Source organism: Rattus rattus, chromosome 8, assembly GCF_011064425.1.
Source record: "Rattus rattus isolate New Zealand chromosome 8, Rrattus_CSIRO_v1, whole genome shotgun sequence".
Taxonomy (NCBI): domain Eukaryota; kingdom Metazoa; phylum Chordata; class Mammalia; order Rodentia; family Muridae; genus Rattus; species Rattus rattus.
In genome coordinates this window covers 99,305,155-99,322,791 of record NC_046161.1, presented here as the reverse complement: position 1 = coordinate 99,322,791, position 17,637 = coordinate 99,305,155, and the positions used below count along the sequence as shown (strand labels likewise).

The window sequence follows — 17,637 nt, the reverse complement described above, 5'->3', positions numbered from 1 at the left end:
GACAAAAGAATCCTTGGTAGATGAAATAAAACTGAGGACTACTGGTGGGGATGTCAACCGCAGGGGACCAAGGACTCTTCTGAGAGGAAAGGAGGAGGTGTTATGTGACACTCATAGCTTGATATGCAGATTAAGATTTACTGAGCCAGTGTCTTTAAGATTTGTCAGTTTATTATATTCCCATTTTAAAAAAATCTTTTTGAGACAAAGTTTCTTTATATAGTCCAGAGTGGCCTCAAATTCCTTATCCTCCTGGCCTCCTGCCTCCATGTTGGAATCACAGACCTGTGCCACTGTTTTTTTCAACTTTTCTTTAAAAAAAAAAAACTTTATTATTTTATGTATATGAGTACGTCAGGCTGGAGAGATGGCTCAGCGGTTAAGAGCACCGACTGCTCTTCCAGAGGTCCTGAGTTCAATTCCCAGCAACCACATGGTGGCTCACAACCATCTGTAATGGGGTCTGATGCCCTCTTCTGGTGTGTCTGAGGACAACTTGGTGTATTCATATACATAAAATAAATAAATAAATCTTTAAAAAAAAATGAGGGGTTTGGGGATTTAGCTCAGTGGTAGAACGCTTGCCTAGCAAGCGCAAGGCCCTGGGTCCGGTCCCCAGCTCCGAAAAAAAAAAGAAAAAAAGAAAAAAGAAAAAGAAAAAAAAATGAGTACGTCGTTGCTCTGTTCAGTCAGTGCTCTTAACCGCTGAGCCATCTCTCCAGCCCTCAATTTTAATTCACTTGCTCTGCCTAGTGCTTTACCAGCTCTAGTTTTTCTATCCTCCTGAGTTAGGCTCCTCCCCCTCTCCACAAAACTGCCCTTGGTAGGGACTTCAATGACCAGTGGTTTCCTTTGGTCAATTTAAGATTTATTTTCTTTTTACATGTACAAATGTTTTTGCTGGCGTGTATGTCTGTGTACCACATGTCCATAGAAGTCAGAAGAAGAAACAGGGGTTACAGTTGGTTGTAAGCCACCATGGGAGTTGAACTCAGGTCTTCTGTATGAACAGTCAGTGCTCTTAATTGCTGGGCCATCTCCCCAACCCTCAATTTAATTTTTTTTTAAAGATTTATTCATTTATTATATATAAGTACACTGTAGCTGTCTTCAGATACACCAGAAGAGGGCAGCGGATCTCTTTACAGATGGTTGTGAGCCACCATGTGGTTGCTGGGAATTGAACTCAGGACCTCTGGAAGAGCAGTCAGTGCTCTTAACTGCTGAGCCATCTCCAGCCCCAATTTAATTTTTTAAAAGACTTAGTTACTTTTCTTTTTCCTTTTTCTTTTTCTTTTCTTTTTTCTTTTCTTTTTTTTTTTTTTTTTTGGAATGGGGTTTTCTTGGTATAGATAGCCCTGGCTGTCCTGGAACTCCCTCTGTAGACCAGGTTGTCTGCCTACCTCTGCCTCCCGAGTGCTGGAATTAAAGGCACATCCCCCACCACTCTCTGGCTACTTTTATTTCCTACGTGAGTGTTTTGCCTGCGTACAGTATGTGTACCATATGCATGTCTTGTGCCCACAGAGGCCAGAGAGGATGTGAGATAGCCTGGAATTGGAGTTACAGATGGTTTTGAAGCAACATATGGGTGCTGGGAATCAAACCAAGTCCTGAGCTATCTCCCCAGCCCTATAGTTTATCTGTTTTTTTTTTTTGTTGTTGTTGTTGTTTTTTTTTTGGTTCTTTTTTTCGGAGCTGGGGACCGAACCCAGGGCCTTGCGCTTCCTAGGCAAGCGCTCTACCACTGAGCTAAATCCCCAACCCCAGTTTATCTGTTTTTAAATGTGTGTGTGTGTGTGTGTGTGTGTGTGTGTGTGTGTTTGTGTGTGTGTGAACTTGGGCATATGCTATAGTGCTTGTGTGGGGGTTAGAGGACAACTTTCACAAGTCAACTCTCTTTTACTGTGGGATCTAGGACTTGAACTCAGGTCTTAGCTATTATATACACATATATATATACATACATATATATTTTTCCCCTATGTTGCCCAGGTTACTCCTACTTCATCCTCCCACGTAGTTGAGACTGCAGGGACATGCCATTGCACACTCCGATGCCAGAAGGTTACTCTTTTCTGTGTAAGCGGAGGTGTATGCTTGGTTTAGTACACGTGTGGAGGCCAGAGGTCAACCTCAGGCGCATTCCTCAGAGGTCATTCAGTTTGGTTTGTTCTGTTGTTGTTTGGTACGGAATCTCTCATTGGCCTGGAGATCACCAGCCAGGCGAGGATGTCTGCCAATCTCTCCTCAGCACCGGGGAATTACCTCAAACTGTTGCTGCCACACTTGGCTTTTTTTTTTTTTTTTTTTCTCACCATGGGTTCTGAGTACCTTGGGTCTTGGCTCTTGTGGTGTAGGCGCTTCCTTGACTAAACTGTTTTCCAACACCAGACACGTATCCTTTGCTCTCACTCCTCCTGAATGCTTGATGCTTGCTCCCATCGCCTCTGACACACCCATGCTGGCTCGGAGGTCTCTTGGCTAGTCGCCGAGGAACTTCTGCATCACCTTCCCTACCTCCACTCAGTGAAATGTTTTCAGGCATGGAAACTGCTTGCCTCTCCCCTCCTCTATCTTCACTCACCACCGTCTCCAGGGCCATGGCTAAAATGCCGCCCACTGGCTTTACCATCCGCTCCTCTCCATTTCCGTGCTTCTCTCCCTGAGCTCCACACTCATACAGTTAGCAGCCAACCCTGCTTCTCCCCAAGACTCAGGTGTCTACAGTGAGCGTTTGCTTTTCTCCTGATCCTTCTGACGTTTTTGGGAGCAGGGGTAGGGGGGATTTTTTTTTTCAAGGCAAGTTTCTACATAGCCCTGGCTATCCCGAAATTCATTATGTAGACCAGGCTGGTTCCTCGAGATCTGCCTGCCTCTGTCTCCTGGGTGCTGGGATTAAAGAAGGTATTTGCCACCATACTCAGCTCAGATTTTTATTTTATTTATTTATTTTTTGTTTTGTTTTAAGAGTATGAGTGTGGGGGTTGGGGATTTAGCTCAGTGGTAGAGCGCTTGCCTAGCAAGCGCAAGGCCCTGGGTTCGGTCCCCAGCTCTGAAAAAAAAAAAAATTTAAAAAAAAAGAGTGTGAGTGTCTTGCCTGGTGTTCACATGTGCACCACATGTGTGCAGTGCCTCAGGGGCCAGAAGAGGGTGGAGGATCCTCTGGAAATAAAGTTACAGAAAGTTGTGTGCTGCCAGATGGGTGCTGGGAATCAAACCAGGTTCCTTACAAGGACAGCCAGTGCTCCTAACTGCTGAGTCATCTCTCCAGCCTCTCTTTCCGGTTTTTCACTAGACTGAAAAATAAAAAAAAACTAGCTGGATGGTGGTGGTGCACACCTTTAATGCCAGCACTTGGGGAAGCAGAGGCAGATAGCTCTCTGTGAGTTCAAGGCCATCCTTATCTACAAACTGAGCTCCAGGACAGTCAGGGCTGTTAAACAGAGAAACCCTGTCTTGAAAACAAAACAAAAACAAAAAAAGAAAGAACAAACAAGCAAAAAATAAAAACTTCATTTATCTAGTTACACGTGTGTGAATCGTACAATGCCTAGCCCAAAGTTTCTGCTTCCAGAGCTGCCTTTTTGCCTTCCCCTTCCTTCCAGTGATGTTTTTCCAATTGCAGTCCAGATAGCAGATGAGAGTCACTTCCACTGGTTACATGGCCTTTAAAGAACTAACAAACCAGAACCAAGAAAGCACAAGTCGAAGGACTCCCCATTCATCTCTCTCACAGATTATCCTGGTTTTACAAAAAGAATTCAGGCCTATTTGAACCTGCCCCACATGCTCTATACCAGGTCACACGGCTGTGAGGCCAGCTTCGGTATACTCTTCCATCGATCTTTGTCACCATCATGGTCAGCAGCAAGATCTGTGGGAAAGGGGAGCAGAGGTTTCCTTCTACTGAGTGTTTTTAATGGCAGTGCCAGCCAGCCGGCTGTTCACACTGGAAACTTGGACGTCATGTTTTACCTACCTGCATCTGTGCACCACTCAGGCTTAGCTCTAGAGTCATTCTGGAATCTAGAATGAAGCTTTTGTTTACTCTCTGGGTTCAGATCCAGGCTTTCAGACACACACCCTGGCCTGGGAGAAAGGCCAGAACCTCCTTTGGTTGCAGGATTATTCTCCCAAAACAACTGTATCTTGCAGAAAATAGCCCTGGTCATTCACTGAAAAAAGCTCCGTGCTTTTTATAGCACCAAAAATAAAACCCAGAGACTCTCATAAATCTTGGAGGCTTGGTTTTGATGACTTCTCTCTATCCACAAACCCCTGCCCCATTCATCACACACATTTGTGTTTTCCTTTCGTTTGGTCTGCCTAACCCTTGTCCCTCGATATTCTTTACATTGGCAAACCCTTTCACCTAAAATGCCCTTCCTCACTGCACTCAAATGAATTGACCCAAGATCAGTCATAACTTTTTAAGAGTCCTATCTCTTAACTGAACTCATTGCCTTCATTCTCTTATATTTTGCTGTCTGCAGAAAGATCCAGTCCGTCTCCAGTTAGACTGTACCTCTGATTGTGGAGAGGCCTCAGGGGAAAGACTCTGAACATTGGAGCCAAAGAGCAGTTTTCCTTTTCCATTCCTGCACACAACCTATAGGTCAGTGGTGCAGATTGAGGATGCAGACCATAGCGACGCGATCCCCACTAGAGGGCGGTCCAGGCTATCTCGGCTCAGATCAGGCTAGAGGGATGCTGGAGGGCAGTTAGCCATGGCCCTTCCCTTACTCTCTCTGTTTTAAGGTTCTTCGCGGAGTATTCACCGGGCGGAAGGAAACTCGGTTCTATCATTTCCAGGGATGGTCAAGGCCAGCCTGGACAGACACCGAGTGGGCCACAATATTGTCAATTGGAAGATAGGGTGCAGTGTCCACACGTGGGCGTCGCATCAGGCCCCAGCACAAGAAACCGCTATTTCACCAGGGGACAAATTGAAAAGATGAGGTCACGGGATGAACGGACGGTGGCTGGAGGGGGGTCGTAACGGAACTGCGCTACAGCAGGGTTAGCTAAAGTTTTTGAGACGTGAAAGGGTCCTGAGCTGCACTCTGAGCTCACGAGCTTCTACAGCCAGGCTCCACCAGCAGAGCTAGGCTGGAGGGCGGGGCTGAAAGGGGCAGGGCATCTTCAGCTCGCCCCGCCTCCATTGGCTAGGGTACCGGGGGCGGGGCGGGGCGCGGCTGCCAGATGTTGGGGCGGCAGCGGCCGGAGCTACTGAGGGAGTAAGGAGCCTTGGAGTAAGGCAAGGGTGAGGACGCCACTAGCGGGCCGACTCGGCCCACTCTGCTCCGCTCCCGCGGATGATCGGCGGTGAGCCGGCCGACCTGGAGAGTGTTCAGCACCAGCACCAACATGCACAGTGCTCGGCTTGACAGTTTCCTGAGCCAGCTCCGCTGGGAACTGGTGAGTCTTTAGAGTGGGTGTGGTTGTGAAGATGTGTGTGGGGTGCGTGGCTGCCGCCTGGCTGGAACAACAAACGGCAACGGGGTGGACTCCGGGTGCCCATCAGAGTCAGGATGGGGGCAGGGTAGCGCGCTACAGATGGCCCAGATGGCCCGCTTCGGGTTTCTGACGGTTGGGAACTGTTCTGGGCATCAGGTAACAGGCGCCCAGCTGGCCGTGCCGGCCGCAGAGAGGCGGGGGAGGAGAGTAGGGGAAAGAAGTTTCTTTTGGGGACCGTCAGGGAGCACCCAAGGCCTAAAGAAGTGCTGTGCTGCTGTGGACATCCCCTACCATGGGTTGGCCTGTACCTCCTTCCTCCACTCTGCCTGCCCGCCCTGGTGGCGCGTGCTGACTTGCCCGGCCCTGCGTGCTGCAGCCTGCCGGACTGCCACCAGCTCTGTGGATGGGAGCCACATGAGCCTCGAGTGCCAGTGCCCTCATGTGGGCCCTGCGCTTACAGTTCCGCCTTGCTGCCCAGAGGATTTTCAAGTCCTTCTGAACCCTCCTTTCTCAGGGCTGGCTTGGTTAGACACTACGGGGTCAGGGACTAAGAAATCCCTGTCCAACATTTGCCCTATCTTTCTCTCCAGTTGTGTGCTCGGGACACAGGCTCACCTCCAATGCCTGGCCCACTGCAACCAAAACCTAAAACTGACCAAAATATACAGCCCAAGCGCCGGTTCAGGGCCTCCGATGTTTTGGAAGAGGACTCTGTCTGCTGTGTAGAAGAGGAAGAGGAGGAAGGCTTGGTAGCAGAAGACAGGGGTGCACCGCTGGGGTGTCCTAGGGAACATGCCCTAGATTGGGACTCTGGCTTCTCAGAGGTGTCAGGCAGTACATGGCGAGAAGAAGAGCTGTCTGTACCCCGGCGCCAGGCACCCCAGAACGTCCACCTCATAGCCAGCGTTTCTCAGTGAGTGACCTCCCCGTGCGCAGTAGGGCAGCTGTAACCAACATACCTCCCGCCCACCGTCCAAGGCCCAAGTCCACCCCTGATGCTTGCCTGGAACACTGGCAGGGATTGGAAGCAGAGGACTGGACGGCAGCCCTGCTGAACAGGGGCCGCAGTCGGCAGCCCCTGGTGCTAGGGGACAACTGTTTTGCTGATTTAGTTCACAATTGGATGGAGTTGCCCGAAGCGACCAGTGAAGGAAGTGATGGAGATGTTCCCCGAGCCCGTGCTCGACCCCCCCAGTTCCTGCTTGGTCTCTCTGAGCAGCTACGGCGTAGGTTGGCCAGGGCTCGACGGACAGCTATGGCAGGCAAGAGGTTGTCATGCCCACCTCGCCCAGAACCTGACCTGCCTGCGGACATTTCACGATTTGCAGCCCTCATGAACTGTCGAAGCCGCCAACCTATTATCTACAATGATGTCAGCTACCTCTGACCCTGCCCTCCAGCTAGAGACAATAAAGTTTTTTGGTTTTTTTTCTAAACTGCTGGTTCCATACTCCTGAGGCTCCCATCCCCGTGGAGCACAACTAAGACAGGCCAGTCTAGAACCTTCCCTCTCTCTTCCCCAGGTTCCCATATCACCCATATTATATTACCCATATCACCCTTGTTTGCTCTACCATCCACTCCACTTGTGCCTTCCTTCAACAAGCTTTTATTGTTGAAGTATCCGCTGTGGGCTGAAGATGCAGGAATTGTATGCAGAGTTCGTGATGGCCAAGTGGTGGCGTGGTGGCCACCTCATCACAGCTCATAATGCAGAGGTGGGAAGGCTGTGTCGTCATCCTCACCCTCACAGCTCAGCTCAAACACCAGAACTCTCAGCCCAGGCTTGGGCTTCTGGCCGGTCACCTGCTGAACTAGTTCTGTCACCCTGGTATGGGAAGGGGTTTGGGGAGATTTTGTAGGTGAGCAGAGGCAGACAGAGAGTGACCTAGTGTGGACCAGAGGGCACTGGTGAGCCCTCAAGAGCCTCAACCAGGAGCATGAGCAGCTCAAGGCAGGAAACATCTGAAACTATTTTAGGAGCAGCTGGTGGGGCAGGCAAGAGGCAGGAAGCTGTGCGTCCCTTGAGAGTAGGCTGTGAAGGGAGATGGGGGCTGGGCAGGGTACAGGGAGCCAAGGGGGCTGGCCAAGCAGACAGCTACCGAAGTCCCCTTCCTCAGGCTCTTAGCTCCGCCCCGCCCCCCCCCCAGGCCCATTTGTTGGCTCCATTTGGTAGAAGAATGCCTCAAGAAGGTGTGAGGGGCCTAAAATGGGGTTGAGAAAAAGACCTTGTCGCCCATCCTCAACATCCAGGGACTGGGTAGAGCCTGGCTCACCTGAGGCCCAAGTGCTGAGCCTGCTTTTCAAATGGCCATCCTGAAGAATAGAGCAAAGCCTGGTCATGCAGCAGCATCCTCACAGTCAGTCCATGCTCTTCCTAGAAGACAGATATCAGATACCCACTGGGCAAGGCTAGGCTGGGCCAGGGACGGAGTGGAGACAGGGCATACCTGGAGATGGGCCAGCAGGGATTCCAGTGTCCTCTCAGGCTGCCCAGCAGGCACCGTCAGGCGGTGCCAACAGGTCCATTCCAGGTGATGGAACTACAGGATGGAGGGGAGGGAATTTAGAGAGTTCTCACACAAACGTGCGAGCCCTGGCCCAGTTACTAGCAGCTTTTCCTAGAGGAGCTGCCCTAGTGGCAGGAAGCTGCAGCCAAGGGGTGGGGGGTAGAAGGTGGGATCTGGGCCCAGAGTCTCAGCCCCCTCCTCGCCCAGGCTGGGGCCAGCACAGGAAATGGAGCTATGGGGCCCTGTATGGGGAAACAGACGTCCATCGAAGGGCCAGCTAGAGGGAGGGAGGCTGGGGCTGCTTCCTGAGGAAGCTGGAGCTGCGTGGCTGTATTCTCCGATAAAGCTGCCTGTTCTTCTAAGGGGAGGCTGGGACCTGGGAGACACAGCTCATGCTGCTCCCCAGTCCTTACATATAGGGTTTGGGGAATGCAGAAACCAAGAGCTCAGTAACAATGGAACTCTATTGACTCAGAGGGTCCCCACTAACAGGGATACAGTCTAGAGAAGCCTTTATTCTTGTCCCGTCTTCTTCCCAGGTCAAAAGTTTTGGTGCCTATATCTGAGGACAGATGATGTAGCAGACATCCAGAGTCCGGCACAAAGGGGCCTCCCAACCATCAGAGAGTATACTGGGGTCGAGCAGAGACTAGGCTAGAGGCATGATGGGGACTCTTACCCACCCCCATTCTGTGGACAAAGGCAGTCTCTGTGCTGGTTAACAGTGGGGCACCTCACAAAAGCATTCTGTGTGCTTGTCCAGAGGGACCCTAGGCTAGCTGGTGACCTCTGTCCTCTCTCCTGATGAGGGCATTTCTTCTGTCCTCTTTCCTGTGCCTCGGGGAAATGCCAACTGGGGCAGGGCTTGGGCACACAATTGGAGGCATTGCCATCCTGCCTTCATAGGAACAACCGCACACCAACAGCCCCCACATTATGTGCCCACACGCACATGTTCACATCGAGGAAGATCCTTGATCTTCAATCTGGTACACAGATGTGCAAGCTCGATCCCTCCGTGTTCCCATACCAGGGATGCCCAGACCCTGGTGCGCTCATATGTGATGGTATAAACATCCCACTGGGCTGAAACCCACACTCCTGACAGCAAGTCTGGTGCCCTTTAACTTGGCTTGAGGTGAACAGAATGGCTCTACAGAGGGAAGCTGGATTCTTTCTGGGGCTGAGCCTAGGGTTGCCCCTCCCTCCTCCTTCCCACCAGGATGTTACAGAGTAGGAGGGGGCCATGGGGGACGTCTGGCTCCACTAATGAATTAAAGCTGCAGCTCCCTCAGACCCTGAACTGCAGGGGGGTTGGGGGGTATGGCTGATGGCTGTTTCCTGTGTCTGACAGGTCCCAGCCTAACTTCATAGCAGGAAAAGGGCTGGATGGAGTCAGAGGACTCCCCCATAGTCTGGGGCCTAGAGAGAGCCCACAGCCAGAGAGAGGACTTGTTTGCTACAGCTAGAGAGAGTGTGAGTAGAGGAAAAATTCAGGGCTAATGGGAACAGGGGCATCAGAGGCTCACCGACTGCATGGCCGGGGCAGAAGGTGCTGAGCGTATGAAGTGGTTTTCAGCCAGGTGCAGGTAGCTGTGCCGAAAGGTGCCAAGGGGCCGTGGCCCACTTACCACCTTATACAGCTCCAGGCCCAGTAAGCCCGCCACAACTGCTGTACTGGTGGCAATGGCTGGGATAATCCGGCCGATGGTTTGCTTGATCTGTCAAGGACAGGGTACTTGGTCTGGGATCAAGGTTCAGGGACAAGATTTGGCTCTCACTTCTAGGCCGGAGCCCCAGAAGGGTGAAGTTACCCGAGCACGGTTAACTGGTAGGATCCCATAGTTCTGACAGCGCAGGTCTGTCGCTGCTACTACAAAGTCCTCGTGGAAGTTGCTGCTGTCATCCTGCCAGACCCAGATCACAGGAGTGTCAACACTGCAATGGCATCCCTCAGCGTGGCCACCTGCAGGGCACTGGCAGGTCTCTGTACAGTTTTCAGGTAGGGTATCCACCATCTCCCTCCTTTGCCACACGGTGTGACCGACGTGCAAGGGGACTGAGCTGCTTCCACAGCCTTGATGGTTGGAAAGCCAGGTTTTCAAACCACCCTGCTTCCTCACCTCCCCTGAGCCCAGTTCTTCACCCCATCTTGTGACCCCACCTTCCCAAACAGCACAGGCTTCAGCGGAGGCCCCTTGTTCCAGTCGTCCAGGGTTTCCTGCAGTTCCTTCAACTGTTCCTGGCCTGTCAGGGAGCAGGCCATGGGGTCAGTCCTTAGTTCATTTCCTGTACTCTAGAGCCTCGTGTCCGTTCTTGGGCTCTGCCAAACCTGCCATTCGCTGCCACTTGATCTAACCAAGGACTCTCTTGGTGGAGGCTGACATTTATTTCCTTGCCCCCACTCTTTCTCTGTGGTTACCCATGTGGCTCTGCCCTCACCCAGGACCATAGCTAGGCACGCCTCAGAATTTTTTTTTTTTTTTCAAATTCTGAAAGTCTCTCAAGAAAACTGGAATGTGGGGGTTGGGGATTTAGCTCAGTGGTAGAGCGCTTGCCTAGTAAGCGCAAGGCCCTGGGTTCAGTCCTCAGCTCCGAAAAATAGAAGAAAAAAAAAAAATCCAGACTCTTAAGAAAACTGGGATGTGTTTGAGGCAGCAGAGAAAGGACCCACTGAGGGGCCAGAGGATGGAAATAAACTAAGCAGCAAAGAAAGAGGGCCAGAGAAGAGATGGCTCAGCAGTTAAAAAGCACTTGTTGCTCTTGTAAAGGACTCTAGTTCCATTCCCAGCGCTTACAGGGTAACCCATAATTGTCGGTAACTCCAGTTTCAGGGGATCAGTGCCCTCTTCTGGCTTCTGTGGGCACCAGGCACACCCATGGTATATAGATATACATGTAGGTAAAATACTCATACACTCAAAATAAAAATTAAATGAGCACAGGAACAAACAAAACCAAAGAGGCCCGGAGAGAAGGAAGTAAGTTGACTGGCTTTTAGGTGCCACCTTCCTTCTAAGCACAGGCTGGAGACCAGTGGTGGGAGGGGCAAGAATAGCTGTTCCAGACCAGGACCTCACCAAACTCAGCAGAGAAGAGGTTCTGGGGCATGGAATCAGGCTCCTGCAGCAGAGTCAGCAGTTCCCTGAGTGCAGTCTGACTTTGTGAGCCCGGCAGCCCATGCATCCGTGCATACAGGTTGGCAGCTGCCAGTACATAGAGGAAATGCGTGTCCTACAGCCAGGCAGAGAGAAGGACCATGAGTTTACGGGATGGGACGCACTGCCCTTTTGAGGACCGGCTTGAATGCCTGCCTCTCTCCAGGACAGACACTTGAATTTGCACAAGAATGGCTCTCTTTTAGCATCTGTGTATCTTAGCACAATGCAGAGGTGGTGTCTGCCCTTAGGGTACTCAGGTCTGACCACTCCACTCACTTGGTTGGGATCAAATTGCAAGGGATGTGGGCACTTTTTGGATCCTGACCAGAACAGAGTTCCATCCTCAAGCACCTGAGGAAATAAAGGCCATTAGGCTGTCTGGTCTCTTGGAGCTATTGGCTGCCCAGCATCTGACTACCTACTTTATCAGATGGGAATTTTCTCAGCAGCTCCACGATGTTATCATGGAAGCACAGTTGCCAGTGGCCAAGAGCCCACATCACACAGTCTTGCCAGGTCTGTGGCCGAGTTCTTAGGACACCCATCACTTGCTGCAGTAAGGCCAATATTCCAGTCTCATTGGTGCCCAACAGGGAGGAAGTGCATGTCCTGCAGAGGGAAGAAGAAGTTTGAGGCTGAACTCTGTGCCTGGACTCCTGGACTCCTACCTACTTCCGTTGTTGGCCTTACTGTTGGTAGCCGTTGATGGTCTCTGCGGATAGTCTGAAGAGCCCCTCAAATTCATCCTGGGCCCACTGTGGTGGGGGTTGGGAGGGAAGGATGGTAAAGTATTAGACGAGGAACAGATCTGCAGGTGTGGCTTGAGATAGGAAGAGTGCGACATCCTTACCTGCAGGCTGTGCTCCACTGTGCTGGGAAAATGCCGCAGGGTGCACACAGGGTAGGGAGCGTCCTCGGCTGAGGTAGGACCTTTGTAGACTTCCGTCACATATGGCACAAACACTGAAGCACTGCCCCGGGTTCCCTGGGTGCCTGCCTCCAGCAGTGGTTTTAAATAGTGGGTGCATCGAGCAGCAACATAGTGCCCTGGCAAAAGGGTAGAGGGTACGGGGTGAGGCTGCCAGAGCCTTGGGCAAGGGACTCGGCTCTCAGTGAGGGACTCACGGGCCTGGAAACTGTCCAAAGCAGCAACAACGCCGTCCACCCTGGAGAAGAAGCCGTCGTCATAGACGTCCTCTGTGGTGGGATCCAGAGGGCAGGTATGTGAAGTCACTTGCAGGTCTGGGTTTAGGCGATGGGCTGCCTCTGCAGCCACCTCTGCCTTGGGCCTCTGGGAAGAGAGGAAATGGGCACCTTAGGAGACAGCAACCTGAGACACAAGGGCAGGGACACAAGAGGGGCCAGCACTCACCCCAGTGTCCTTGGGCCTGAAGAGGAACTGCCGGCTAAGGTTGGAGCGTTCTATGTGGTCCATGTCAGCAATTGTCACACCGCCATTAGCCCTAACTCCCAGGCCCACTAGGGCAAAGCCTTTGAGCATCTCACAGCCAATGGCACCAGCACCTACCTGTTGGCAGGAGGAATCTTAGCCAGAGCACACAGCATGGATTTCCCAAAGACTTCCCCACGATCGTCCCTCAGCTCACCAAGAGGTAGTGTTGGTAGCTCAGTTTCTCCTGAAAACCAGTCCCGAACACAGCAATTTGCCCGTCATATCGGCAGTTTCTCTAGGGGACACAGATAATGGCCATTGATGGCTGACAGCCTATGCTGTATTGTTTAATCTGGACCTAAGAGACGTTTTTTCCTGGGTTCTCCTCTAACTCTAATTTCGAACAAGGTTTTCACCCCCAGTTCTCACTGGATGACAGTCCTCAGGACTGGGCAGGAGCGTCTCATCTTCTGGAAGACATTCAAGGGCATCAAAGTACAGCCACTGGTCCAGGGGCATGAACTTCCCGGAGACTGCCTAGAGGGGGGTACATCACTCTGAGGGCCTCTGCCACCTCCTATTTCCTTCTCCCCTTGGATCCCATTTGAGGGCTACCGCTGGGTTGGTAACATGCTCCGGGGCTGCTGCTCAGTATGGGTGTCCTCTGGTACATACACTGACCTGCCCACTTTCCCAATCCCTTCCTTTCCTCCCTGTCCCTACCTTCAGGACTTCCTGGGCAGCCACTCCTCCCAGAATGGCTGCCATGGGACTTAAGCTACCAGCACTACTCAGGGCAATTGTCCGGAGTAGAGCCTCATCCAGCGACTCTTCTTTTGCCCCTTTTAGTGGCTCTAGGTCCTGGGCCAGCCGCACCACGGTCTCTGCGTCATCCTGTGGGATGGCACTCAGGTGTAGCACATGTGGGCCTAGTAGCCCCAGCTTGAACTCTAACCTCCCACTCCAAGCCTTCAGGCACCCATTGACCCTGCTCCACAGAAGCAGCAGAATCCTGGGTGGGAAAGCCTGGCATAGGCTGGGAAGTGCCACCTGTACCAGCCAGAGGCACTGAAGGCCTCCTCCATTGAGCACAGCCTCCGACCGGCTTGTGGTGGCTCAAGGATGGAGCAAGCAGGCACCTCCAGGCTGTAGGCCTGGTCGTCTATGGACACAGCCTCCACTGAGGTGAGATCTGAAAGGTGAGACCCAGTGAGGCAGAGGCTGTGTATTTCAGGATGTGGGGCCACTCACAGGATCCCAGGGCTTGGGTCGCCGGCCGTGAAGTTGCTGGAACTTGTGCAGTGCATGGAAGGTCTGGTGTAGGCAGTGAGCACGCTGTATTTCCTGAGTATTCTGGACCACCATGCAGGGCTGGAGCAGAGCTATGTCCAGGGGCTTCTGTAGGGGGCCAGGGTCAGGTCTAGGACATGACACACCCACCCCTTCAGGTAGCCAGGTGCTCCCACCACAGATGTACTTGTTCTCACATGCTTCACAGCCTTGGGTCTCTTGACTTCAGTGACAACCCCACCCCTCAAGTAACGGGAGAAAGTTGTTGTATCTCCAATCTCCAAGGATCCATCTTCTGCAAGAGAGTCATCCTAATAAATTATGACACCCCCTAAATACAAGTTGTTTTCGCATAGTTGAGGCAGTGGTTGGAGTAAGGTTAGCTTACTCTGCACACGGACAGGCTGTGGAGAATGACTGTTGAGTTCAACCATGCCTTCAATGTCTGAGAACATCACCAAGTCCCCATCATAGAAGGAAGGTCTTTTGCTGCCTCCTCTCAGAGTGACAATGCCGGGGGAGCCCTGAGTGAGAGATGCCTTGTCTTCAGAGTGCCTGTCTCTACCTTCCACGGGCCCTGGCACCTTTCTCTGGGCATCAGGGAAACCTCTATATCTTATCACCCACCTGAGAGATGTCCCGGATGGCAGCTGACGTGGGCTCCACCTCTGTAGGGTCCACAACAGTGAAGTCCTCACCAAAATCACAGAATAACCGCCTAGTATGGTTGGCAGAAGTTACTGAGGAAGCTCATCAGTTGTGAGTAGGGGACACTAGGACAGGCCCAGAGGGAAAGACATTATAGAAAAGACGTGGAGGTTTTGATTTGGGCACGTAGGGTGTACTAGAGAAGATCTGCATACCGAGGTGGAGAAACAAGAAAGGGTGAGATTGTAGTCTAGAATTAAGAGGATCCTTGGCTAGGCTTGAGGATGAGTGGGTAAGGATAGGGCCAAGCTTAGGGCTGGGCAAAGCGTTGGGAACAATTGTTGGCAGTGACGTGGTGGGGTATATAGGGAGTCTCCTTACCCCACAAGGCCCCGGGTTTCAGCCATGAGGAAGTAGACTCTATTCTTATGGCACAAGGCTCCCATGTTCAGCTGGTCCTCTAGCTTGGAGTCAGTCAGCACCACTACCTAGATGGACGCCATGATCAGCAGGCTCAGAATCACTTTCTCTGCCGTTAAGGACAGTAGGGAGGTACTAGGCTAGCATGCAAAATGGCACTGGGGTAAGCACCTGAAAACCCCGCACTAGGTCCTCAGTGATGTCGCCTCTGTGGACGGAGATCTGGACAGCTTCATTAAGCTGGGCCAATTGTGCTTGAGAGGCCTCAGCCCTGCTCCTTCCCAAGCTCTCTTCTGAGAGGAAAAACTAAGAACAGCTCAGTGCAGCTTAATCAAAGAGACTCCCCTTTGGCTCTGCTCTTGGAGGCATTATAGAGACCCCCAAGAACTCTTACCTGAGCAGCCAAGTCAGCCCAGCAGGTGGGATGGGGATCGTGCAGGGTGAGGCTGCCCACACCCATAAGGACCAGGTTCTTGGCCACCTCAGCTCCCAGGCCCTGCAGGCCACACAACAAGACTTTGGCTTCCCGGATCCTCTGCATAGCAGGCAAGCCCAGTACATACCTGTGGTTAAGAAGAAGGAGGGTGACAGCTGGGGACCAGAGGTCTGGAGGCCACCCGACTTTGTTATCCCACCTTGAGACTCACAGCTGCCTCGAGTACAGCTCTTCATCCATTCTCAGTCGTGGGCTGGAGAAGAAGCTGCAGTGCCCACAGAAGAGCAAGGAAAACAGGGCTTGGAGCTGCTGGTTGCTGCTGGTTGCTGCTGGTTACAGCTCTCTCTCTGGCTCCTCTGTAATTTCAGGAAACCAAAAGTGAAACTAGACAGAGTTGGTTCCTGGTCCTTCCAATGAATGAGGACAGATGCCAGCCCTCTGCAGGCCAAACGAGGTTTATCGCCTGGAAAGGTCCAAGTGTCCAAGTGTTACATACAAGAGGCCAGTGAATCGCTGAGTCAGACCTGAGGAATGAGACGCTCAGGGCAGCCACAAAATGGAGACGCATGTCATATATATATATATATATATATATATATATATATATATATATATATATATTAAACTTTTGCTTTGAAATGATTGTAGGCTCACAATAAGTTGTGAAAATGACACGGGGGTGTTGCTGTGTACTGTGTATTTGTATATTATGTGTACATGAGTATTTGTGCGTGTTCTTCCATCAGCACATGTTAATTACACATAATAAAGTGCTTCATTATGGCACTTTCATGCGTGTACCTTTTTCATATTCACCCATTAGCTTCTCTCTTTTTTTTTTAAAGATACATTTTTTATTTTATGTATATGAGTACACTGTAAATTCAGACACACCAGAAGAGGGCATCGGATCCCATTACAGATGGTTTTGAGTCACCATGTGGTTGCTGGGATTTGAACTCAGGACCTCTGGAAGAACAGTCAGTGCTCTAACCACTGAACCATCTCTGCAGCCCCCCCAAGCTTCTCTATTCCCTCCCACTCTTGCTGTTCCTCTTGGTGACTCTGCGAGTTTCATATTAGTTTCAAACAGGAGGGTGGGCGTGCGAGAGGTTATTTATGGAAGCCATGGGCACCTTCCCAGTGGCTACAGAACTAAAGACAATGTCTCGCCCTCCTGGAGCGGTGAGGCCTCGTGAGTCTCCACCCCTCCCACGACAGGATGCTCACAAGCCCAAATTTTGTTCAGATCTTGCCCAGGTCACAGCTACTATGAGTCCAAGAGTACAGCAGCCATGTGTGGCCGGAAGACTGTGTTCTTCAAAGACTCCATCCTTCATCTCTCACGCTATTTCGTCCGGTTTTCCACGACGTTGCGTTCCCTGAGCCTTGGACAGGGCTGATAGAGACGCTTCTTTTAAGGCTAAACATTCAAGTCGTTTCTTCCCCACACTCTGACCAGTTATGAGTCTCTGCAGGCATCACCGCCCACTACAAATAGAAGCTTCTTTGATAACAGCTGACAGCGGCCCTGCTCTATGGTCATTAACGTGACTGTCAGAAGGCAATGAAATGGGTGTATCATGTTTATTTTGCAAAATATCTATTGCTCTCCCAAGAGGGCCTCAGACCTACCCAACCACTGGTTTTTGATCAGGTTTATAATATCAGACATGAATTCCCTCCTGTAGAGTGGGCTCAGTTCCAACAGGAAAGTGGTTAGCTGTGACCACAACGGGCTCAATGGACCGGTGGCACTGGATGTGCGTCTTGCTATTGTTTGTTTCTTCAATACAAGGTTTCTCTGTGTAGCCCTGTAAACCAAGCTGGCCTCGAACTCAGACATGACCCTGCCTTTGCCTCTGAGTGCTGGGATTAAAGGCATGCACCATGACCTGAGTTATTTTGTTTGTTTTGTCAACATGTAACCCTGGCTCTGGCCTGGAACTTGCTATGTAGACCAGGCTGAAATCATAAGACAGCTGCTTGTCTGTGTTTCCTGAGGGCCAGAATTAAGATGTGAGCCACCACTCCTAGCCTTGCTGTTTTTATTTTTGTATGATTACAGCAAGCGTATGGAACTAACTTGTGATGTTAGTTTTCCCTTCTCCCACTTGGGTACTTGAGACCGAACGCAAGTTACCACACTTGGCAGTGAGTAACTGGCAGCACTCTCGCCGGCCCTATTGTTTTAATCTTTTTTTAATGTTAATGTGCATGATTGTTTTGCCTGCATGTGTGTGTACCACGTGTACCTGGTGCCTGTGGAAGCTGGAAAGGGGTGTAGAGTCCTCTGGAACTGGAGTTACAGACAGTTGT

At 51.3% G+C, this 17,637-nt stretch overlaps 2 protein-coding genes across 2 annotated transcripts; one reads left to right on the top strand and one right to left on the bottom strand.

Moving 5' to 3' along the window:
* Positions 1–5,207: 5,207 nt before the first annotated feature.
* Inka1 (inka box actin regulator 1) lies at positions 5,208–6,896 on the top strand. The gene is given in 3 exon segments (XM_032909972.1): positions 5,208–5,421; positions 6,051–6,339; positions 6,342–6,896. Coding segments are annotated over 3 exon segments (846 nt in total). The 5' UTR covers positions 5,208–5,370; the 3' UTR covers positions 6,848–6,896.
* A 150-nt stretch (positions 6,897–7,046) lies between these two features.
* Uba7 (ubiquitin like modifier activating enzyme 7) lies at positions 7,047–15,643 on the bottom strand. The gene is made up of 24 exons (XM_032910824.1): positions 15,530–15,643; positions 15,277–15,445; positions 15,054–15,188; positions 14,844–14,950; positions 14,442–14,532; positions 14,203–14,338; positions 14,012–14,109; positions 13,776–13,922; positions 13,248–13,418; positions 12,954–13,061; positions 12,739–12,819; positions 12,504–12,659; positions 12,257–12,422; positions 11,982–12,178; positions 11,822–11,886; positions 11,554–11,740; positions 11,408–11,482; positions 11,051–11,204; positions 10,135–10,217; positions 9,785–9,877; positions 9,500–9,691; positions 7,911–8,003; positions 7,737–7,837; positions 7,047–7,288 (listed from the first exon to the last, which is right to left on the bottom strand). Exons 1-24 carry the CDS (start codon positions 15,556–15,558, stop codon positions 7,159–7,161), a joined length of 2,964 nt encoding a protein of 987 aa, XP_032766715.1. The 5' UTR covers positions 15,559–15,643; the 3' UTR covers positions 7,047–7,158.
* Positions 15,644–17,637: the final 1,994 nt, after the last annotated feature.